Raw genomic sequence first — 24,335 nt, 5'->3', positions numbered from 1 at the left:
GCAGAGCAACTTAGACACCTTATCCGAGGTATTTTTTACCATGTTTTAGATACATAACAAACAATTATTAGACTCTACTTTTTTTTTTCTTTTTGGAGGATTGGAACTAGTTTTTGAGCAATAATTCCAAGGACAACGAGTGGGCTGCATTCTGAACGAAGCATTCAGTACATTGCTTTTGGGCCTCCTCGGTCATCGTGATGATACTCTGAATACTCACTGGACACAGATCCTCAGGGCATATTTCTGTACAGTGATGTGAATTTCTGTGACGCTGCCAAAATGTTCATTTTTTGCACATATAAATCAAACTCTCCCACATTTACCATAACAGAAAATTCCTTGAGGTTTCCTTAAGGCTAGCTCTCAACCTTCTGGGTGCCACTTTTCAGTGGGTTAACATCCACAAGGAAATCTTTCTCCACCCCACTTCCTCAAGGCAGGGTACTTCAAAAAGCCGAATCGCCAGAAATACCCCAGGGTATAGCCACAATCCAAACGCTCTCTCTTGAGGGTGGGGATAAACAGAACCTAGAGGTATCCTACCTAATTTCTTAGACTGGTATGCATTCTGACTGAAAAATCTACACCACTCTGGAAGCATATGGATGCCATTTATTTCATTTCCTTTGCAGAAGGGTACTTTAGGGATCACTTCACCCTTTCCCTCGCCCCCCACTTTCTTCTGTCTTATCATTTGGAGGCTGCAGAGGAATTAAATTCATCTTGAAAGAGTGTTTATGAATTAGATTGTGACCATTACTTAAATGATTAAATACTCAAGAGAGATAATCCAACCCAGAGACCATGTCACAAGAGGGAACCATGGTTAGTGTCAATTACTGTTCATTTTCCATAAACATGGCTGTGAGCCAACCGTAGGGGGAAAACATAAAGTTGGTAAATGACATATTTGGCATCTCCATATGTTTCTTTCCTTACCCCTTCAGCACTTGTTCTGGGTTCATTATGCTTCTCATGGCACCAAAACTATGAGATAAGGGGATTTTGTTTCCAGGGTAGACTCCTCAAACTTCCTCCCGCTCTGGAAACACAGTCCCATTCTCTCATCATAGTAGGGCATTATTATTGACCTAAAGTCAGAGTACTATGGAATCCTTATCTTTGAAATGGATTCTAATTGCCAGGGAAAGCCCAGGATAAGTTTTCAAAGTATTAAGCAGGTTCCTTAAGTTCTCATAGCTGCTTTCTGGTGAATAAAGCCTAGTATTTTAACAGGCTACAAATGGTACCAATTATTTGACTTTGGTTATTAGAGGATGGCCAGTTACAAAGACTCTTTTGGGTTGACTCCTGTTTTGCGATTGACTCCACCACATGGCTTCCACTCTGTCCATCTTATGTTACATGCATGCAGCTTGAGGAATCAACCCCAGGTCCCAGGGTGAGGCTTGTAAAGTCTAAGCCAATCAGAGCAATCCTATCCCTTTTATCTTGGTGACTGTCTCAGGGATAAGCCAATTAGCTAAGGCCTTTTTCAAGAGCATGCAAGAGGCATAATTCAGGGCAGCACATGGGAGAAGACACCAGCTTGGGGTTTCTGGGAAAGAAGCTTTCCCCATGTTATGAAAGACCTTTGGGAAATGACCCTTGTCCTCTTCTTCAGAGCAGAGGAGGATGGAAGGAGCAGAGGGAAGTGTGGCACTCCTCTTGGATCCACAATAGGACACCTCCCTTGACATAACTCTGACACCTGAAAGCAGAAAAATGAGAGGGAAAGGATCCTTGATAACTTTATTAAACAATTGAGTCAAACCTACCCTGCAGTCCATGTTTCTTTTGCATTTCCTCACAATTACATGAGGTCTTTAAATCCTCTCTATTTCATTTTTTTTGAGAGGGAGAGAGTGAGTGCGGGCAGAGCAGAGGGAGAGGGAGAGAGAGAGAATCTTAAGCAAGCTTCCCACATAGCACAGAGCCCAAAGCTGGGCTCAATCTCACAACCCTAAGATCATAACCTAAGATCAAACCAAGTCAGATGCTTAACTGACCGAGCTACCCAGGCATCCCTAAATCTCCCTTATTTTTTGAACAATTTCAAAGTTGTTTTATTTTAATATGAAAGAAAAATATAATTTCACTGTTAAACTCTTGCAGAATATGGGTCTTTTAATACTTTTTTTTCAAGTATGTCCTGAGCTCCAGTAGTTCATAATATAATAAGTACATTTAAAAAATAGATCTGTTTGTCAAATAAATGTATTAGAGTATCTTTGAAGAGTCCCTTTCCATGCTTAATAACAGTAATCTAATAATCATGATTTGACATATATATTCCCCAATGTAAACATCTGAAAAAAAAACATAACAGTGATTTTTGATCACAGGAAATTTAATATAATTCGGTAGTGATGACAGATACTGTCATTAAGTTGGGATAAAAATACAAAGATAATATGTTTACAAACAATGGATTTTATAGTATACCTTCTTCATGTCTCAGGCATTTATTTATGCCTAATAACATACTTTAAAAATTAAAGAATGCATCCATTAATTTGGTATAGGAGCATATTTCTACTTTTTTAAAAAAATTTTATTTATTCATGAGAGACACAGAGAGAGGCAGAGACACAGGCAGAGGGAGAAGCAGGCTCCCTGCGGGGAGCCCCATGCAGGACTCGATCCCAGGAGCCTGGGATCATGCCCTGAGCCAAAGGCAGATGCTCAACTGCTGAGCCACCCTGGCATCCCATATTTCTACTTTTTATAAAAAAGGGAAAAAATGAGAGAAAAGAGAACTCTGAAGGCAACCATAAGTAAATACATAAAATTGATTTACATAACTTCAGAATCTCTGTAACTAATATTTTCCCTCAATTTTACTGTTAACCTTAAAAATAAAATTGTCAGTTATTTTAACAGAAAAAAAAAAAAAAACACAAACATTTATTGAGGAATAGCAGAGAATTGCAACTGGGGACATGCAAGCTATGACAAAACCATAGGCAAGTCCAGAGGACAAATGAGAGGAAACTCTTTTATAGAGCAAAGACAGGAATTGTCAGGGATTTTATTAACAAAAAATCCATTGGAGTAAACTGAGATCTCAAAGTGTAGTGGCTCCTCTTTGGCTGAATTGTGACAGTCTCTTATTGGCCAGGTTATTACTGGATAAGAAAACCTTCCTTCCATTTGCCAGGGTAATAGAGTAGTATCTATTTGCCAAATAAGGCTAGAGTGGTAGAGCATAAGAGGTCCCTCTTCTGGCCTCCTGACTCCATTTTAAATGAAATTTTCTTGTCTTAATTTTCTTACTCATGACCCTATGTTCTAGTCCATTAAGTGAATGTGGTAGGTTTTTCTTTTCCACCTATACCTTATTTGTATCTTTCTGTATTTCTGCTCTTAATAAATGATTTCTCTCTTGTTCACCTCTCTGTGCCTTCATTTCTTCTTATATAAAATGGGCTTTCTTCAAGAAATAGATGAGCCAGTACTTACAGAATTCTTAGAACACTGTCTAGAGCACAGTATGTTCTCATTTCATGTTGTGTATTACTTATCACTGTCATTATTGTTGGCAATGTTATATAATGCCATCTAGGGAATGATTGCTCAGTCCTTTATAAATATAACTTTGTTAGATATGCAGTATTCTAAGAAAGGTACATCATATTTATAATGATATATAATCATTTTGTGTGGGGGGACAATTACATTGTTCATACTTTTTTGTAGTCTTTTAAATTTTGTTTTACTATTATAACTAACCATGTAATAAATATCCTTGTTTATGCATCTTTGTGGACAACTCTTTTATTTCCTTAGGATCTAGATGTAGAAATAGAATCACCCAGTGAACAGGTATATTGAGGTGACTTAAGCCCTCTAAATATTCCATGGACTTTACTATGTTTCCCGTTTCCTCACAGTTGGGGCCTAGAAGTGGTCAATGGGCCCTGGTTGATGGGCTGTGGACCAAAGTAGGTTGTGATATCTAGGTCAAATATTTTATTTCCAGGGTAAGGACTTTGGGTGTTTTGTTCTCTCTACTTTATTGATTATCTGAGTTCTTACATGGAGGGCAGTAGACCAAAGTCTGACTTCAAACAGACTCATGTGAGCAAGAAGCAAACAATTTTGTTGTTAAGTACTGGGATGAGATCTCTTTGTTGCTGCTCTTGTGCAGACTTAGCAGCTGGGTGGCAAGAATTGAGGAAATTGATATCAGAAATCAGCAAGATATTGATCCATGTAATAGCAGTTACAAAATAATTGGCAAAACTATTATATATTCAATATATTTGTGGATATATGTGAAGAGGTTGGAAAATAGGACACCGGTGGGGTAAATTGATTGCTATTGGCTGCTATTGACAAGTTACATTACAAGTAAACTCAAGAAAAAATTGATCAATTTGCAGGTAGAATCAAAAGGGAAAAGATAAAATTTAGAAATTCAGAGCCTTACAGGTTAGTGAGACATGTGCTTATTACCTCAGAACAGTAAAAGTTAGAGTGAAGATTATGAGAGTCAAAAATGTCCAGTAAAACTTTCACCTGATGAGATGCCTTGAGTGGCTCGGTGGTTTGGTGCCTGCCTTCAGCCGAGGGCATGATCCTGGAGTTCTAGGATCGGGTCCCACATGGGCCTCCCCTCAGGGAGTCTGCTTCTCCCTTGGCCTGTGTCTCTGCCTCTCTGTGTCTTTCATGAATAAATACATAAAATCTTAAAAAAAAAAACTTTCAACTGATTAAATTCCCTCAGGTCAAAGATCAGACTAAGGCTGTGGTGTCTTTCATTTACATAAATTAGCTCAACAAAAAGACTGGATTCAGGGCAAGCCTTGCCACAGAAGCTGTATGTTCACTCTCAAAACGGTCCATAGTAAATTAAAAGAGAGAGATCTATAACTGGGAAATAAAGACGTATCGCTGCTACGAAAACTATGTCTCAGAATGTACGGTGTTCCTGATTCCTGACCCATGAAATTGACTTGAATCAAATAGACAAGAAGCCTAGTAAGACTTTTAGGAAGTTGTACGGCCAATGAAACTGTAAGCATGGACTGAAATAGTCCACGTTGATTCAAACCTTGTAATTATAAACTTGGAGGACCAAACTTTCACCAGCAGAAAAGCAAACAATGCAATGCTCCTAGGGAAGTCTTCTCTCCTGAACACCTTTCAGAGGGGCCAAGGAAATGTACAGAAAGGGAAGACCGGCTAGAGGGTGGACACAGGTAACGCAATGAGCAATGGATTTGGGAGCTCCCCTCAGATTGCAAAATCAAGAACCAATCAAAGAACATTCCACACTTCCTGGGAAAACTCTAATTCACCTTTATCTAGCGCAGTAGAATCACTATGGATTAGTGATTGTTGAGTATACTCCATTCTTCCCCTTTCCGACACTGCTGTTGACTTTCCTCGCTCCCCTGTTGCATACTGGCTATGTGGTGGTGAGGGGATAATCTGCTTTGCTAGTTTATAGGCTTCTGGACCAAGAGAAGCCACATTTAAATCTGATGTAGAAACTATTATCACCACCCAGAGATTCTGGAATTAAGTCAGATATAGTAACCAAATAGAACATTGGGGAAAATAGTACAAGGACGTATTTTCTATGCACATGGCAAGACTCTGGCAAGACTCTGGCAATAATGCCCATCAAGTATTTTATGAGTTTCCCTATACTGCCCAGAACCACTGCAGTTAAGCAAAATCAAATGACTTGTTCTACTCATGGAAGAAATGTATTGATATCACTTCTGGGATAAAGCAGTTAAGTTTCTAGAGCAAGAGGATACAGTGTTATCTTCTTAGGGACTAAGAAGGCCTCACTTTGACATGGTGAGCTATAGGATGGAAGTAGTGACCACATGAGAGATAGTTCCTGTAAAAAGTCATCTTCCTCCATTCTCTCTCTCTCTCTCTCTCTCTCTCTCTACCTCCACCTAGAACTCTGATAAGACAGTTACTTTAACTAAATTTATCCCTTTCCACCTTCCATATTATCTCTTTCTGTCTCAGAGGTTGGAAGTCAAGGACCACATTTTCCAAAATACCAGATAGCAAAGAACTTAGATGCAATTAGGATTCTTTTTTTTTTAATTATTTTTTTTAAGATTTTGTTTATTTATTTTACAGAGAGAGATAGAGATAGAGAGAGAGAGAGAGAGAGAGCACAAGCAGGGGAAGCAGCTGCAGAGAGAGAAGGAGAAGCAGGCTCCCTGCTGAGCAGGGAGCCAAACACAAGGCTCAATCCCAGGACCCTGGGATCATGACCTGAGCTGAAGGCAGGTGTTTAACCTACTGAGCCTCCCAAGTGCCCCTGCAATGAGATTTCTATTAGTGAGTTGCACTTGCATGGTTTTTGGAAGACAGAAGTAAAAGGAAAAATGTTTCTTCAAATAAAGTCCAACAGGCAAGGGATTTTTCAAGGTGCATATTCTACATTTCTGTGTCTAGTAATTGAAGCACTTGTAAAGGTAATGGTCATTCTGGAAAGAGCAAAAAACTTCTCCCTGTTGTGTGTCACAGCCACAGTAATACGCCCCTAACACCAGAGGTCCAGTGTGGCATCTAACCTTACTCTTCTACTCTTTGAACTATTTTCTAAGTGTCAATACCATTCAGCATGATAGACCTACAGATGTTTCTGTTTCTTACATTAAACCTATCTGGAAAAATAACACATTATATCGAATAATTCACTAGATTCCAAGAAAAATCAAGATTAGTTATGATAAATGCAAAAGTGCTATAACACAAAGATATTAAAATATATTTACTTAAAGAAAATAAAAACTAATTTCTCTATTACATACAAGTCCAGAGATAAAGACGTTTTTATTAATTTGGATACACATTGTCAAAAGGATATAGACTCTTCCATTAGGAAGATGTTGGTTCTTGTTGTCAAACTCCATGCAGACAAGTCCACCACAAATGGAAGCTGTCCACAAGAATACTGCACAGGAAAGTCATCCATATGCAGCTGGAAAGGGCTTTCCATGGTTTTTTAATATATAAAGCCAAATCGGAGGGATAAAAATAGAGTGGGAGGAGAGATTATTTGGGAAAATGGGTTCTGTCAAACATAACATGTAACACATACTCTCATGCCAGGCTATGCTATTAGCCAGAACTATTTTGGTTGCAAATTTTGGAAACCCAACTTTATTAGACTTCAAGGAATTTGTTGGATCACAAAACTAAAAATTCCAAGGCTACATCGGGCTTCAAGCAAGCTAGAGTCAGGATCTCAAATGTCATCAGGATTCAGTTTCATTCTTTCCATTTCAGTTTTATTCTTTTTTGAGTCCACACTAAATCAGTATCTACTTCGGTAGCAAGGTGACAGCAAGCAACTCCATCCTCTCAGCTACTCAAAAAGGGGAAAGCTTCTTTTTTCCAATAAAAGTCTCAGAAGAGAGCTCCTAGAAAATGGGTTAAGTAAGGACATTTATGTACTCCTTGAAACATATCCTAGGCAGGTGGTACAGCACTCTGATTTGGTGATATTTCTATCTCAGAAAAGAGGGAAAGATCAGCTCTCACAAAATTCACAGAATAATATTTGGCTAGTAAATTCTTTACCAGTAAAAATCAGTGTGTTTACTAAAATTAAGAGATATGAATATTAAGCAGATAATGCTGCTTAATGGAAGCTGTCCACAGGAACACAGCATGGGTAATGCTTTATTTTTTAAAGATATATATATTTATTTATTTATTTATTTATTTATTTATTTATTTATTTATTTTAAGAGAGAGTGGGAGTGGAGGGCAGGACAAGGGGACAGGGAGAGGCAAAGAATCCCAAGCAGACTCCACAGTGAGCATGTAGCCCATAGCCCAACACAGGGCTCAATCTCTCGACCCTGAGATCATGACCTGAACCAAAACCAAGAGGTAGATGCCCAACCAACTGAACTACCCAAGCACCCCAGTTTTCTTTTAAGTCCATTTCTTTGTGAATGGTCAGTATACTTAAAATAATAAGCCATTTACTTATAGCTTAGATCTTGTAATTCCATATGTTAATTTTTATTTTAGTATCACATTTGATAATCCTATTGGATAAAGACTTTTCTATGCCAAAGATAGGAAAACGGCACATAATGGATGCATGATAAACATTTGTTGTGTAAGTAAATGGATTTGCATTTATCAGTTAATTTATCAGTTATCTATTGCCACATAAAAAATACCCTCAAAACATTATGTCTTAAAAGACCAGATTTGTTTTCTCATGATCCTGAGTGTCAGCAATTTGGTCATGACTAAGGTGATGCATCTCACCTCCTTTGTCAATATTACATTCACTCGTTCATTTGCAGTCAATTCTCAACTGGCAGGTAAGTTATAACAAATGTGAAAATCTTCTGCCTTGTGTCAGAAGACTTCATTCACACGCTTGAATTTTGTCTAGAAAGGTAAGGGATGACTGGACCACATACCTGTCATGATCTTGCGGACTGACCACAGGATTTCCCTGTGACTGTATTTAAAAAGCATCAAAACAAAGAAATCCCCAATGCACAATATTCCATTGGCTAATCTCAGTCACAAGGAGTGGAAAAATAGTCTCTGCCTGTTTCTTGATAAGAGGAGCTAAAAAATACTGCAGGCTTTTTATTTTTTCAATTTACCACAGTTCAACCTATGACCACATCCCTCCTATTTGCAAAGTAACTCATCCTCCCTAAAAACTCCAAAAAAATTGCAACAGATTTTAGAATGGGGCTGAAAATCCTGTTTCCGATAATCTGTATCTAATGTAAAATGAATGTGGCTTCTAAAATGCATCTCTATAGATTCAGTGACATGTAAACTAAAAAGATAAATTACTTTCCCTTAGTCTTCCCATGGACAGAATGTCCACATGAGACACTCTCATTCCAGAAGAAAAAGAACAGAAGACATTGGTCCATAGAAATTGTGAACGTGAGCCAAGCACATGGTATCAGGTCACATTACTCTGGAGACAGTTTTTCTTGATTACAGCTGGCATCTGCTTCCTACAAGGAAGTCTACTTCCCCAAGTCTACTTTTCTCCATGGTTCTCAGCTCTGCCCTCAGAGTCATTCTTCCTTATATAAAAGAAATACCCAAGTAGCGTGCTCAGCCTGATTTCTACCTCTAAAAAATTGGGGACCCCAAAACACTTCCTAATTGAAATTAACTCTCATTTTTAGCATAAGCAGTAGTACTTTCTCTAGAATTTGATGGGTTTCCCATAAATTCATAAAAAGCATAACCACATTTACTGTCACTTTAGCTAAAGCAAGTCACAAGGTCACACCCAGATTCCACGGGTGGAAAATAGGTTCCACCTCTTGATGGAAGGAGTTGCTTGTTTCTATGACCTTTTCATTAAAAACACAACAGAATGTTTAAACTTTTACTAGGAATGCTCATATTTATTTACCATAAGCAAAAATGCTATTTTGTGATATTAAACTCCTTATTCTTTATGGACATTGACTTTTCCCCAAACAAACTTACTGCCAATTAGTATCTGACATTAAATTAAATCAGGTAAGCAAAGGGGGGGAAAAACATATGTGCGATGTATATAGGTTTAGGCAAGAGATTCATAAAAGAATAAACAGTTTCCCAAATCCTATTACCTAGGCATAGCTTTTAAATATCCTCCGAGTGAGATCACAAAGCCCAGAATTCTAAACTAAGCATTGATACTGACCTCAAACATGGGCTCTAAAATGAAGAATTTATATGCAATTGCAAACTAATCCAAAGATGACCTTTTAGATCTTACCACCATCATAAGGGATAGCAGTTAATTTGGGGGGTAAAAAAGAATATTTGTCCTTAAAATTCTGTTCTACAGTGTTAGTATTATATTACATATAATCTAGGAAACTGCAATTCACTGATATAAAGTAGTTAGAAATGACAGTGAAAATTTTTACGAGACAATAAATGTTTTCAATTCTATCTTCAAGGGTCAGTATACTTATACAGTTTCTATAGAAACCATATTTCAATAACTCAGTATCTAAAATAAAATCACCTTGAAGCAAACTAAAAATATTCTGTGTATTTCATTATAGGATATAAGCTTTAGAACAATAATTCAATGAAATTTTTTTTAAAAAATACTTCATTTTTCCTAAGCTACTTAGTGAATCATATAGACTATGAAAGTTTTTGTGTTTTTTTTAAATAGCCTTGGTAAACATTACAATTAGTTCTCTTTTTTATTCCCTCAGTACTTAATGTATTTTCTATCTTTAGTCATGGGGTGGGAGAAGAGGTGTGGTGGCAAATAGGAATGGAGGAGTAGTTGGATGGAAAGATCAATCTACCCTCTGGAAGCTCATACTCAAAGGACAAAATCTACACACAATAATTTAAATACAAACTATACATAGGGGCCCCCAGGTGGCTCTGAGGTTGAGCGTCTGCCTTCAGCTCAGGGCGTGACCCCGGGGTCCTGGGATTGAGTCTCACATTGGACTCCCCACAGGGAGCCTGCTTCTCCCTCTGCCTGTGTCTCTGCCTCTAAATAAATAAATATATATATATATAAATAAATAAATAAATAATCTTTGAAAAATAAAATAAATAATAAAAATAAAAAATATGCTAAATTTTATTGAGAACTTCGCCAATTCAAAAAGGGTGAATTTAACACCTACTTACTCCCTTCTAGGCCCTGCAATAGGTTCTATTATGGTTGTCATAATAGTATTGTAAAAAAAAAAAAATAATGACTGATAAAAAATAAAGCTATAAACAAAAATCTGCACAGGAATGTTTAGAGTAGTTTTATTCCTAATTACCAAAACTTAGAGGCAACCAAGATGTCCTTCAGTAGGTGAATGGATTAAATAAATAATGAATGGTACATTTAGACATTGAGAATTTAGAAGATCATTTAACACTAAGAAGAAATGAGCTATCAAAACCCGAAAAGGTATCAGGGAGGACAGGGATCTTAAATATATATTACTAAGTGAGAGAATCAATCAGAAAAGGCTACACCTTGTATGACTCCAATTAAATAACATTCTGAAAAAGGCAAAACTAAAGATAGTCAAAAGATTAGCTGGGGCCTGGGGAAGAGGGTGAGGGTGAATAGGTGGAGCAATGAGGGTTTTTAAAGCAGTGAAAATATTCTGTATGATACCATGATGATGGATACTTGTTATCATACATTTATCCAGACCCATAGAATGTCCAGCACCAAGTGTAAACTAAAATGTGAACTATGGACTTCAGATGACTAAAATGTGTCAATGTAGGCTCACCAACTAATAAATGCACCACTCCAGCCGGGGATGTGAATGAATGTTCTTTAAAAATAGCTTGATATGAAACTGTACTTCCATTGGAAAAAAAGTGACTTCAGTATTGGTGATAACCCAAGTTTAAATATAGCTACCTTTCTTTGACAAAAAGAAGAGATTTCAAACCTTCAGGTAAAATATATGCCTATCATCATAGAAACATAAAAATTCTTAAGAGTATGAAAAACAGATCTATTTCAATTTAGAGAATTTAGCAGGTCTTATTTAGAAGGCAGCATTTGTATCAGGCCTTTGAATGTGCATGGAAAATGTGATAATCCAATAAGTATATGTATTTCTTATAACTTCTCTATTATTAGTAGAAAATATCTCTATACTTTAGACCACTTTAAAATTGAACTCATCTATATCCACATAACATGACTACCAGGATATAGAACTGAGACCACCTGTAGCAACATGAATTACTTATTTTTTCTATGAAATTCTTCTCCAGGAAGAATAGTCCATAAACCAACAACTGTCTTCATTGCTTGTTTTAGAAAATTCCTACAAACAAATTTTCTGGATAAAGAATTTTCTCTACTATTCGGTATTTACCCAGGGATAGTGAAAACACTAATCTGAGAACGTACAAACACCTTTCTGTTTATTGGAGCATTATTTACAATAGCCAAGCATGGAAACACACACACACACACACACACACACACACACACAGGAATATTACACAGCCATGAAAAAGAATGAAATGATGTCATTTGAGACAATATGAATGGACCTAGAGGGTATTAGGCTAAGTGAAACAAGTCAGACTGAGAAAGGCAAATACCATATGATTCCATTCATAAATGGAATCTTAAAAAATGGATGAACAAACAAGCAGAATCAAAACAATAAATACAAAGAACAAACTGATGGTTGCCAGAGGGGTCAGGGGCAGGTGGGAGGCCAGGCAAAATGGATGGGGAGAGGGAGATACCACCCTCTAGATATGAAATAAATAAGTCATGGGAACAATAATGTGGAGCATAGGAAATGTAGTCAACGACATCATAATAGTGATGTAATGGGACGGATGGTAGCTATACTTGTGGCGAGCACAGCATAATGTAAAACCTTGTCAAATCACTGAGTTGTACCCCAGAAACTTAATGCAGTGTGTCGACTATACTCAAATAATAAAATAAATAGTAAAAAAAAAACCAATTTTCTCATGTAGGCTATTCGTTCTTTTATCATCACTCTATACACATCTGGGCCAAGAGCTTGCTTACCCATCAGCAGAATCTCATATAATATTACCTCCCTAATCCTATACCATGTCTCGTGCACCTAATTGCAATCAGTCCCTATAATGGCTAATTTTATGCATCACCTGCTCTGGGCTAAGTAATGCCCAGCTGGTAAAAACTTCGTTTCTGGGTATGTCTCTGAGGTGTTCCCAAAAAAGAGTAGCAGATTGAGTAAAGATCACCTTCCCCAATGTGACTGGGCATCATCCAAACAACTGAGGGCCCAAGTAGAACAAAAAGATGAAGAAGAAGAAATTTTCTCTCTCCTCTTGACATGCAATGACCACCTTCTCCTGCCCTCAGACATTGGAGCTCCTGATTTTCTGGCTTCTGACTCTGAGCCTCACACCATTCTGCTGCCTTCTCATGTTTATGATGTCTGAATCATACCACTGGCTTTCCCAGGTCTGAAGATTGCAGACAGCAGATCATGGGACTTTTCAACCTCCATAGTCATGTGAACAAATTCCTATAACAAATTTCTTATAGCCCCATATATATCCTATTGATTCTGTTTCCCTGTAGAACCTAATAAAGACCTTCACCTTGAAAGATCATCTTCAAGCTCTTGATCTCAGGTCCCAACCCCTATAAATACTCTCTTTTGAACTCCCCATCTTGTTGGTGCCCCTTCTTACTGGAGTAGGGTAATAATTCTAGCTTTCACATCAACAGGTGATTCTGGTAGGCTTGCGAAGGAGTCAACTTTTGACAATCTTAGAATGCCCACCAAAATCCGGTTGAGACATCCTTACTGTCATGGCTAAGCATGCTTGACTCAGAAAGTTCATTCCTCTGAGGCCTGGAGCCTTCCACTGAGGTCTCTTCATGCCCAAGTGATGGTCTCCCTTTCTGAAGTAGGTTGAATAAACCTACTTGCCTCATCAAGTTTTTCTGATGAAGTTTTGTGGATATTTGACCCTCCATAAAATGAGTGTCTTGCTCTAGAAGACTAAACTATCCCATATACTTTATCTAGGTTTTATCAAGTGGCTTACATTATTCCTAGAAACTTCCCACTGAGAATAGTAAATATGACATAGGGTGAATGTCTGTCCAGAGGTCATTGGTGATTAAGGAAGAGACAGGATTTAAATCCGAGTCAAGCTAACTCTAAGGCCATTGGTATTATTGTTAAGTTAGTTAAAATCTAGTTATACAAGAGAATCATACCTCCAGAAAGATGAAATAGTTGTGATTTTCCCTTCTCCCACTGAGTACAGCGAAGCCCCCAGACATTACATGTAAAGCAAGAATAACCAGAATCTGAAAAATGGAGAGAAAATCAGAATAGCTAGGGAGCTTGGGATCCAAAGAATGACACATCAGTGAGCACCCCGGGTTTTCTTTTTGTCTCATATTATATCCCAGGCTGGGTGCTGGAGAAGTTAGCTACCTATGTATGTGCTATCTCCAATACAAACCTGTGGTGAAAATTCAAACACGATAAATAAGAAGAGCGGTTTTGTAAGGTGTTTTTTATTCTGTTCATTCTACAAATAGATAACAGCAAGATGCACGGTGGACATCACACACTGGGTCAGATGGGCAGGATTCTAAGATAAATAAAAACGTATTCTTCAATATGGGCCATTCTCAAAGGGCCCACAGGAAAACGAGTGAACAAATAACTTTGTTTATTGAGACCTTCTTAAGCACTGGACCCCGGGTTCAAGTTAAATCCTATTTAATCCTTACAATCCTATGAGCTAGATTCATTTATTCATTTTATGAAAGGGATAACTGAGGCACAGAAGGGTTAAAATAAATTGCCCAGTATTACAGCATGAGCAAGTAGCAGGATCAGAATTTGAACCCAAGTTTGTTAACTATTCCCAAGACCAAGCTCTCAGCTCTATTCTGTAGAGCTTCCTGTAAGTGCTCACGTAATTAGGAGATAGTGGGGAAATGCGGTAATGACACGCACATGTTTGGAAGAAGGAGTAGAAACCGTTATATTGATTTTGCATGACGTCCACTACGCTGCCAGGGGCATGTAGGTGCTTGTTGTTTACTGAATTGTGTCTAATTTAATTCAAAAGAGCTAAATAAATTAAAAGATATATACTATTTCCTAATTCCATTCATTTAGTATATGCCTATGGAGTATCTATAAAGCATAATACATACAGTATTTTATTTATATTCTCATTCTAACATGCTACCTGCCACCTCTTTCCTCTGGAAACTACTTATGTAGCTTGTTCTCCTTCCTAATTGGTCCCGATCCACATGCCCTCTACCCTTCCTGAATAATCTATGACCTAATAGTCCAACAGCCCAGTCGCTTAACTATGCTATTAGTTGCTATTTTGTGAACAGAATACATCCAATTGAACCTGTTTATGTTTTATTATATTTGTTTTCAAATACCCCATGTACCATTATGTCAACACATACTTTTTTTATTTTCCCTCTTCAGCATTTCTGAAATCAATAATAATGTGTTGGTAATTAATTTAATTTAAGTTTTAAAACACCTGCTGGGTGTTTTATGCTTTTTATGGTTTCAGAGAGTAGGGGTTAGCATGTGCGCAATATGGAAAGATTTTTATTTCTTTGCTCTTGCTCTTTTTTTAAAAAATTTTACTGCCACATCAAATTTATACTATATATTCCCATGCCGTAAAAATGCCTACTTTCCAAACTGTTGCCTGTGCAGTTTTATAAGGTGCACCAAAGGGTATTTCCCTTTCCTGCACCATTTTGATAATCACTCTGCCTTAATGCATGAAGGGGTTCTTTTGTATAATGGATGTCGGAATGTGTTGATAACTTTAACAGACAGTTGTTAAATTGAACATACATTTAGACAGCAATTTGTACTGGCTCTAACTACAATACCTCGTGTGCTACCAGAAGAAACTGACATATCTCAGGAAGGGTGATCACTCGTAATTCATCAGATATTAAATGACAAGATTGGTTTAACACATTCTATATATCTCATCCTGGTTGACATGCAACTATTTTACTCGTCCTAGGGTGCAAATCAAAATGCCATCTACTACTGTGCTCCCATTTCAGATAATCAAGGCCTGCAGTAATGGAACAAATATTGTTAAATGTGCATTATTGCAGCACTCACTTTGATCTTCATCCCCATCATTAAATTAGTTGAAAGCATGTGCTGGAATCGTGACATGCTACTAAGTGCTTCATGCCTTTTAGGGAACTATACCAGTGTCTACGCACTGAGGAGTGTTAATTAATTTGAATTAACCACCCCCTGCATCAATAGCCACCAACCTACCTGATCTGATAAACACACGATGGAAATCCTTAAGCACTGAAATGGTTTTGTGGTTTATGTTGCCTTTCCTACAACCTAGGGATACCTCTTCAAAGACGAAAATCGCAAGAAGAAAAGCGAGGGTGCTAAAAGGCCGCACAGGACAAGCTGTGCATTTCATTTCTCACACCATGGTGCGGAGCTGAGGGTCCAAGAGCCAAACCGCAACAGCAGCCCGGATGTTGGGAGAAATGGTCCCTGATACTCCTCCCTGACAGAGACCACTTTGTCTCTGCTGATGCATCCGGCACTGCTTAGGACGTTTGTCTCCTTTCTGGTGAGAAACTACTCATTCTGCAAGTACTGTCCATGGGAAACAGTAACTGACTTGAAAACACACAAAAAAAACATTTTATTTGTTCTAATAGCCCCAGTCCTTAGAGGACGCCAGATAAAACACACGCATAACAGGAGTTTATGGGATGAACAATCTGAATTAGGCAGACATGGGCTTCCATTCTGGCCCCATTTGGCACTGACTGCACGAAACTGAGCAAATTGGGGGACACCCGGGTGGCTCAGCAGTTGAGAGTCTGCCTTTGTTTCTCTGTGTCTCTCATGAGTAAATTTTTAAGATTTTATTTATTTATTCATTAGAGACACAGAAAGAGGCAGAGGCACAGGCAGAGGGAGAAGCAGGCTTCATGCAGGGAGCCCGACGTGGGACTCGATCCCGAGTCTCCAGGATCCCACCCTGGGCTGAAAGCAGATGCTCAACCACTGAGCCACTCAGGCTCCCCAATAATAAAAATCAAAAAAAAGAAAGAAAGAAAGAAAGAAAGAAAGAAAGAAAGAAAGAAAGAAAGAAAGAAAGAAAGAAAGAAAGAAAGAGAAAGAAAGAAAGAAAGAAAGAAAGAAAGAAAGAAAGAAAGAAAGAAAGAAAGAAAGAAAGAAAGAAAGAAAAAAGAAAAAGAAAGAAAGAAAGAAAGAAAGAAAGAAAGAAAGAAAGAAAGAAAGAAAGAAAGAAAGAAAGAAAGAAACCGAGCAAGTGGTTAAACATTCTGAGCCTTATTCTTCTAATTTGTAAATCAGGAAAAAGTTATTGCAAGGCCTTATAATTATGTGAGATGTCTGGGTGAATACTTAGCAGAGCCTAAAAGTGGGACTCATTATTCCTCCTCCATTATTTCTCTTCCTCCATTTTTCTTTTCAGGTTTGCCTGTCTGATTTTTCCTCTTTGGTTTTCTTTCTTCCTTCTTCAACTTCCCAACACCAGAGCCTTTCCTGCTACAAAAGATGTGTTTATCTCCCCCTGATAGATGGCGTATACCATTCATCACACCCCGGGCATCCTCATTGGTAACATTCGTTATCAGAGGTGGATTTCAGGTGACAAAAACCTTGCAAAACACAATCTGTCAAAAACTTTGTAGAGCACAAACCTGTAATGGTAATATAAGAAATTAGATGCTCTGAGTAGGACTTTCATCTCAGCACTCTAAACAAAAAACACTGTTTTGATGACAGCTCTAAAGGGAACTTGAATTGTCTGTCGATTTTTTTTTGATCATTTGCCAAAATCATTGTCATATAAAGAAGGAACTAGAGAGTACACAGCAAAGAAATGAAGAAAAATGAAAAGATTGTTAGGATTGTGTTGGCAGTTATTTAATAAATGTAATATGCTATTTTTCTGGAGTTTATTATATTCATGGTATTTGTCAGTTCTTTTGAATTTCTAATTTGTTGTACTTTTCTCTTTCAAAGTAAGTATTCATCTTTCATACTTAATTTTGTACCCTTTTTTAAATAAAGGGTGCAAAATTTTATGAGCTTCAGAGTCTACCTATAAAACCTGGCTCCAATTCTACCCAAATACTTGTCCAACTTCTTACTTGGATAGGAGCTCCATCTGTTCAATAATGACATCTTACCTGCTCACCTCTGCATGTGTACAAGGAAGTCCAAACCTCAGGCTTCCAGAGGTATAATATTTTTCATCTTTCAGCATGACTGTGAAGCATCTCGTTACATCATAGTCAACGCTGAGTCGTCCCTTCAAACTTTACTTCACTGGAAATGTCAAGGCTGGGCCTCATATTCTAAAATACAGTTGGTCTATTGGGCTGGTGCTGGTGCTCACGTCAGGGAAATGATGAGATTTCTGGGGAGAGGTTGCTGCAGGCTATCCAAGCATCTGCCACTTGAGTTTGTGTGGTACAGCTGGAAATGTCCCATGCACACTGAGACACAACTTCAAATATGTTTCTTTGGCTGTGGCTGCCTGGGAAAAACAATAAACGCAGACTGACAGCATTGCGTGGAGTAATTAAAAACAGTGACTCCTTTTGAGATCGTCCTCAGGAAATTGCTGGAAACAGGGCAGACACACCCAAAGATCTTTCCACTGAACCTCCCTGTGTAGTGAGAGGCAACAGCTCACAGCGTAGCTGGTGGAGCCACTTCAGTCCGCGCTAACTTCACCGAAGGGCAACGTATTCATGCTCTCCTGGTAAAAGAAGTTACACAGAACTTATCCCTGAAAAGCCATCATTAATCTCCATAATGACCTTCCAAATAAGGTAGAAAGAATGAACACACTTCATAGATAGGAAAACCTGGATACACAGGTTTTTGTTCAAGGTCAGAAGTCTGAGAAAAATACGAACGTTATTTTTAATAAATCAAGATTTTTCCATGGTTTCCTTACAATCCTATTCTCTGCCTGCTATAAGAGAGTGCTTTTTTCTGCCAACTGGTATTTCTATCAGAAATAAATACTTTATAAATCCATTCCCTTTGAAACTTGCATTCAAGTAGAGTCAATCTTATTTTTAGAACATTTATGCGTTCCTACTCTCAAAAAATCATTTAAAGTTCTACTTATAAAGATCATATTTCTTCTTTACTGCCAAAAGATCACAAATGCCTACAAGGCAGAAAACTTCCTGTTGAACAAGGGAGATTAGATGAGGCTTTCAAGAAAAGATTAATTTGTCCATTGAAATACAGTTGGTATTGCCTGAGCTGATGATTTTCTTAGCAACCATTTCAATGAGAGTAATATGACTTAATGTCACCAGTTTTAATGAGCGGACATTTTGGTCCTACCAAAATGCATTAGGCACAGTTTTAAATAAAGTAACCATTTACAAGTGACAAGAAGCAAACGCTCATCAATAAAACCGTGTAATAGAAGCGGAGGCTACGAATTGAAAGAGAACTGCTACATTTTTAAAAGCCAAATTATCAAATAAAATCATCAGAGCTTCTTCAAATTGCTGATATGGGCATGGCTTATCCATCTAATTATAAAGATTCCGTTGACCAAACCACATAAACAGAGGAGCATTTGTCCTTACTTAAAAGGGTAGGCAGACCACAAATCGCTCTGTAGTATCCTGAATATAGATAAGCTTGAAACTGCTTTATTTAGTCTTCACACACACACTTCAGAATAGATGATCTTTGCATGTTTAAGCACTTCAGACCCAATCCTGTTTTAGCGAGTTCTAGCTTACAATATGATTATGATTACATAGATTTATAAAACCTCAAATATCTCCAGTTATCTCTTGGGATTTTTCCTCTTTCCTGTTTTCTCATGTTCTTAACTAGTATTCAGATAATCGTGTATGGTCTGAAATGCCTTTCCTGCTTCTCAGACTCTCAATTTTATAAATCACTCAAGTCCCTTAAATCAAAATACCACCATGTCCATGAAACTGTCCCACTCTCCAACTACCTCCACCACCATCTCCGACAGAAATGATTCTCTTGAAAAATAGACTTTGGCCGGCAGCCCCCACCGCAGGCTTTCCACTCCTCACTGCAAAGCCTATAGATAACCTGAACATTTGAATGCACACAAACAGAAACACTCACAAAAATACCCAAAACCCATTTTGACTGACAACCTACTCTCAGAATCTGAGCAGCATTTTCACAAAATTTAAGACAGATGGCCCAAGTTAAGAAAATCTATAGCAGACTGGTTTATGATGTATTTTATAAACCAGAGTAGTCCTTTTTACCTGGAAGAAAGTAAAAATGAACTGTATTGCTCATGCATTCACTGGCTTTTAGCTCGCTTGTTTATAGAGGTCTGTAGGGTAACAAAACAGATGATTCAGTAGAATTCTGAGTTGAGGAGAGAAGGCAGGCTGGCTTGGTGTTTTAGCTCCTCGTGAGAGAAGCATAAAATAAAAAGCACGATGGCATTTCCTCTGTCAGAGAGTATAGGCAGGATGATAATTCATCAGAAACATGGACTTTCAGAAATCAGTATAGCATAAAGGATGCAGCCAGAGGGATGGCTGAAGGTCACACAGAAGGGAGCTGGAAATGTGAAGATGAACTCTTCCATTTGGACCACACTGATGGAGAGGAAGAGGCAAGCGATGAGGAACTGGACCCCGGAAGAAAGTTTCTGTGGCATTCCCTTAACAACAGAGAGAATTAAGTACAGGCCCAACAACGAAAACTTACGACAACATCATCAGGGAGAAGCAAGCAGCCGTGGCCTCTGTGAAAAAGAGCAGAAATCACGGCGTATGGAAGGGTAGCAGGATGAGCAGGATGGGGTAAAAGGGGAGCGTGAGTGATTCGGAGACAACACGCTGATATAATCAGGGAGTAAAGTGAGAAGAGTACAGTTCGAAAACTAAAATAGCAAAATGAAAATCTGCTTAGAAAGGCTTAGTGGTGACAGTGGAAATGGGAAAATTCAGTCAGTGGGGTTGGGGTGGAGGGAGCCTGTGAGGAAGGGATCACAGAAGAGACGTTAACAGATGTGAGGACGGGAAAAGAAGAAGCCCCCAAGGCCCACGAAGAGCCTCGCAGAGGGAGCCAGGACAACTGAACTGAGGAAGAAGCCCTGGTATGTTCGAAGAGAAATTTTTAGCAAGTGGAATATGTCTTAAGATGGTAGATGAAAGGAGATCAGAGTGTTTGAGGCAAGACATAAAGCAAGACATCTAGACACTTCGTGTGAGGAGATTTTAATTGTAACAACAGAGGGGAAAAATCCGATGCCCGAACACGCACGAGGGAAACAGAAATGTGTGTAAAAAGGGACAAAATCGAGCTGGCCTCCGACTGCCCTGTAATATTAAAGACTAGAATGTACCGAAGCAACATTCACAAAACTGTGATGAGAGAAAAGTTTGTGATCCATAAATTTTTATACCCTGCAAGTCTTCATTGGCGTATAAAGCCAAAAGAAAGGAATTCTAAAATAACGCGAAATCTCAGAAAAAAGAAACCACCCACATGGCTACCCAGGGGAAAAAGAGCTGGAGACATTTTCCAGCAAACACTGAAGTGAGTCAAAATCAAGAGCTCAATAACAGGGAAAGGTATTTTATAACACAGATGTCAGCATAGAAACTGGGATGATACTGGGTCTCTATCGTAAATAGTGCTAATAAAAGGAAGGGGACATGGAAAATCATTATTGAGAGACAGGATAGAAGTTATCATCAATAGCAACAACTGATATCCAAATCCTTACACTACATTAACATAACTGGATGATAGAAGCAGAAGTGGGAAAGAATGCTAAATTCTGTTTCATACAGAAGGCGGAGGGAAAAAAAATGTCTGTACGCTTTGATAATCATAGAAATAGAGTCTGAAAACATATTTTAAAATACGTAAAAATAACCCCTCATTTAAACCAAAAGTTTAAAATGGGATGTATTTTTTTTTCCAAATTTCTACAAAACAAATGCAAATAAATATGGTCCGTAGTGTTGGAGAAAGAACACGAAGGGAATACGGTTATTTTAAAGCATAAAATAAAGACATGAAACCAACCGAATCAATTCTAATAATAAAGGAACAGGGAGAAAATGATTTATTGAAGGGCAAGAATCCGCAGACTGAGATAAAATATGCAAAAGACACAAGTCCCACATTCGAGGTAGTAAGAGCTGGCTGCGGACCGCCAGGCCCGGCCTGAGTACTTCACAGGTTGCCCGATTCATTTCGTCTTCACGGGAAGCATCTCGGGCAGTATTACCTTCACTCCCGTTTGACAGATGAGGAAACTAAGATGCTAAAGGAAAGAACTAACTCCCTGAGATGCAATGGAAGTTTACAGGAACATTAAAGTACAAAATGAACCGGTGTTCCGCCAAGTCCAACAAAAAGGCAGGAGGGATCGCAGGACTGATGGCAAAGACTTGCGAGCGTGGTCACACCGTTCAACACACAATCAAGCCTCAGAGTGGACAATCATCAACAGGTTTTACTCTGGATGTCAGAAACTCGTTAGAAGTACCAGGCAAAGCTGGGTGCTGCTTCGTGAGAGTCTTTAATACATCGCTCTCAACCTTTGAGGAATCAAAGAATTAGGAAATAAATGTCAGAGATGTGATGACTGCAAAGCAAACTATGACCTCCCACCACGCCCCAGCCTTTCCTTTCAAATATCATAGCTTTCTTAAAATATTTTGAAGAGGGAGGACGTCTTCCATATGTTCCTGGGGCTTTTTTTTCCCCCCTTGCATTTTATACATATTCATATGTCTACGCAGAAGGGTATCTGGAATTATAGAAATTAAATGCTAGACAAGTTTGGCTGTGCTGATAGAGGTTGGAGTAGGTTTTAATAGTCATCCTTGCATTTTCACATTCTCTAAATTTTTAATATGTCCATAAATGACTTCTATAATCAGAAAAATGTATCCATGTAATATTCATGCATTCAAAAACTGCTTATTGAACACTTAATTAAGTGTCTGGATTGGTGCGAGTAAGCAGTGATTGACCCTGCGGGAAAATATTAATAAGAAAAGGAAAAGAATGCAAGTTCCTTTATTGTCAGTAAAGCATTCAACTCGATGCCCCGGACACAGCTGTACAAACCAGGGGACTGAGTGGGATAAGCTTTATAGGAAGGGCAAACATCCCTGGCCACCGATTCCCATGAAGATATCCCACTGCAATCTCTCCTGCCTGAGCGGGGTGGGAATTTCGTCAGGTGCTTTGAGAAGCTCCGTTTGCCATTCCCATGAGATTTTGTTACGGCCTCTTGGCCTCTTCCAAGTGCTATGTAGACTCTGGCTCTGGGCCTATCTGCTCACCAGGTGAAAGAGATGGTCATCAGCCCCATGGTTCCCTGAGGACTCGTCGTAAAAAAAAATATATCAAATAGGATCTTTGGGTCAGTTTCCAGAGTCTGTGTTACCCTGGCTGAAGCTCCTTTATGAATTATGTCCCTAAAACTAGGTGCCTGTAATACCCCAGGAAAAAAAATGCACTGACTCTGCCTTCCTGGAATTCATATTTTAAAAGAAAACCAGACATTGGACAAGTAATTAACATTATGAGGAATGGAACCAAAAACTAGGGCTGGATGCCGTGAAAGTCTATTTTTCCTTTTGCTGCTTTCCCCCTTTGCCTTGCTTATTAACCCAACATGGCGCTTGTTACCTTCTGTTTTGTTCTTTGCTTCCCCGTGAGCACATCTGTTTTTCCAAGTAGTCGGTTACTCGCACGCATCTGCACGGTGCCTGCCTCGAATTAAATGCTCCGTAATGTCTTGCTTAAATGAATGTGAAGGGAAAGCCTTAGGTTTCTCAATATGCTTTCCTTTATCAATATTTTCTATTTAAACATAATTTCAAGACACCAGGAGCCATGTTTATTTAATTAGCTTGAATCTTGCACCAGACAATTTGTTAGAAGCTTTTTTTTTTTTTCCAGCTTGTTATTACCTAACACTGAAAAATGATGAAGTAAAAGTGTTTACAGGGAGAGTGAAGTTAACCTTGTGCTCACCTACAAAAACCTGTGCTAGCTGTTAGGGACGCATTTCAGTGCACTGAGAAGATTGAAATATTTACTACTTCTGTGGTAGCAAGTTCAGGAGAGAAGAATCCACGGCAACGGGTTTTTGATGCTATAAAGGGAGGGGTTGGCTGCACTGCGAAAAGGCCACACCCTTGTCAGTGCTATGGAACATATTCTGTTTCCTCGGGTTGACTTGGGGACCCTGTGAATCTTTCAGTTCTCCCACATCCACTTATTAGGTTAAGGTCACTCCCATCAGCCATCCCACGGGTAAGAGGAAGTACATACCTCCCTCCCATATGCCTGAACTCAGAAAACATGGTACCTTTAGACCAAAGATGACAAATTATGACAAACTGGGGAATTTGGCTGGGACTTTTTGACCAAGATTAAGAGCCTGGGTGTTAATTTATATCATGCTGCTAGTCTAGGATGATTGGATCCAGTTGTTCCCACTGAAGAGTCAGCAAAGTCTTCCTTTATACCTAGTACCTGATATGGGGATTGTGTGTTGGTGGTGGGATATCTTGTAGAGACAGAGATTTTTTTCTTTTAAAGATTTTATTGATTTATTCATGAGAGACACAGAGAGAGAAAGAGAGGCAGAGACATAGGCAGAGAAAGAAGCAGGCTACATGCAGGGAGCTTGAAGTGGGACTTGATCCCGGGACTCCAGGACCATACCCTGGGCTGAAGGCAGGCACCAAGCCGCTGAGCCATCCAGGGATTCCCCGACAAAGATGTTTGAGACAAAAGAATCCTGCA

General features: G+C 38.6%; 1 protein-coding gene across 1 annotated transcript in view; it reads right to left on the bottom strand.

The window, feature by feature from the left end:
• Positions 1-23,591, bottom strand: part of LOC144291330 (uncharacterized) — a 30,037-nt gene extending 6,446 nt beyond the window's left edge. Inside the window, exons 1-3 of the mRNA XM_077860879.1 lie at positions 23,211-23,591; positions 13,715-13,807; positions 1,596-1,714 (exon numbers count right to left, since the gene is read on the bottom strand). Of these exons, the coding sequence (XP_077717005.1) occupies positions 1,596-1,714; positions 13,715-13,807; positions 23,211-23,279 (281 nt within the window). The 5' untranslated portion in view covers positions 23,280-23,591. The remainder of the gene's footprint in view (positions 1-1,595; positions 1,715-13,714; positions 13,808-23,210) is intronic.
• Positions 23,592-24,335: the final 744 nt, after the last annotated feature.

Source organism: Canis aureus, chromosome 2 (assembly GCF_053574225.1).
Source record: "Canis aureus isolate CA01 chromosome 2, VMU_Caureus_v.1.0, whole genome shotgun sequence".
In the NCBI taxonomy this organism is placed as follows: Eukaryota; Metazoa; Chordata; class Mammalia; order Carnivora; family Canidae; genus Canis; species Canis aureus.
The sequence above is the reverse complement of the archived record's forward strand: the minus strand, read 5'-3'. Positions and strand labels throughout refer to the sequence as shown.